The following is a 1126-nucleotide window of genomic DNA, read 5'->3' on the forward strand; positions in this document are numbered from 1 at the left end:
TTCTATATAAAATAGCATCACAAATGAATACCTCGTCTTTAATAGCATCTGCACGATTTCTGTGTAGCCATTCGCACACGCCCCTCGCATGGCTCTGTTCTTCTGTGCTGATGGGTCGACTCCTTTTGTGGTCTCGGATAACAGAAGCGCTACAGTGTCTTCGTGTCCATTTGCACAGGCCAGTACCAATGCCTCGTTGTTGGCGCGTCCTAAGAACGATGCAGGTGAGGGTATCAAATCTTTACGGTTTTAGAGGATTGAAGTTTTCGGATATGGAATTGTGGGGTGTAGGGATTTTTTTGGGGGGCATTTTGAAGGTCTTGGAGCCATTTGTACATGACATGTCAATCCAATGCGTTGGTATAGTACATCCTGCGCAAGTGTACTGCACAATATACCTTGCTCGGAGATGGAATGGATGTATAAATATACATACAAATATTGATGCGTATGATTTGTGTAATAAAACAAACGTATGGTCATAGGCAGAGCGAGAATCAATTATCTACTCGCATAGACACGTGCACATGTCCATGGCTCAATTCTGACGGCTTAGCTTTGTAGCCCTGTCACTGGCAACCTTACATGACCAGCCATGCTGTTATATATTCAGGTACAGGAGGTGTGTATTGTGCTCGACTACACTCCACGTCTTCTCATCTTCGATTATTACTACATATAAACTAGACAACGATACTTATGTATATACACTGTATACTAATATTGATGTAAGTACTTATGATATGACAGTATTTAGATATATACCAACTGTATTTATCTCTATGCTATGAACTACGCCGCTCGGGTAATAAACCTACCTGGTTCGATCTCTCCGACAGACAGGAAGAATTTGACAATTTCCGTGAATCCGTTTTGTGCACTAATTATCAGACATTCCTCGCCGCATTCAGCCCAGACTTCTGATTTGTTCAACTGCAACAACAAAAAATATAAAATTGAGAACTCCAACGTTGAAATCATAAATAGTTGAAGAAAATATATACAACTTTATAACCCTGCAACACGCATACACCACCAGCCGTATACTAAATATCAAACAAATAATCTTGTATATTTTGTACGCAGACACAAAATATTATATATATACAAAATACATATACATATA

The 1126-nt window shown here is 39.3% G+C and overlaps 1 protein-coding gene across 1 annotated transcript; it reads right to left on the bottom strand.

The window, feature by feature from the left end:
- Positions 1 to 31: 31 nt before the first annotated feature.
- On the bottom strand, positions 32 to 981 carry SARC_05510 (hypothetical protein; the record flags this gene model as incomplete). Its single annotated transcript, XM_014300617.1, has 2 exons — positions 32 to 209; positions 819 to 981. Coding segments are annotated over 2 exons (341 nt in total), but the record flags the coding sequence as incomplete, so codon positions are not given.
- Between the last annotated feature and the right edge of the window lie 145 nt (positions 982 to 1126).

The sequence above is a fragment of the Sphaeroforma arctica genome (assembly GCF_001186125.1).
Source record: "Sphaeroforma arctica JP610 unplaced genomic scaffold supercont1.354, whole genome shotgun sequence".
In the NCBI taxonomy this organism is placed as follows: domain Eukaryota; class Ichthyosporea; order Ichthyophonida; genus Sphaeroforma; species Sphaeroforma arctica.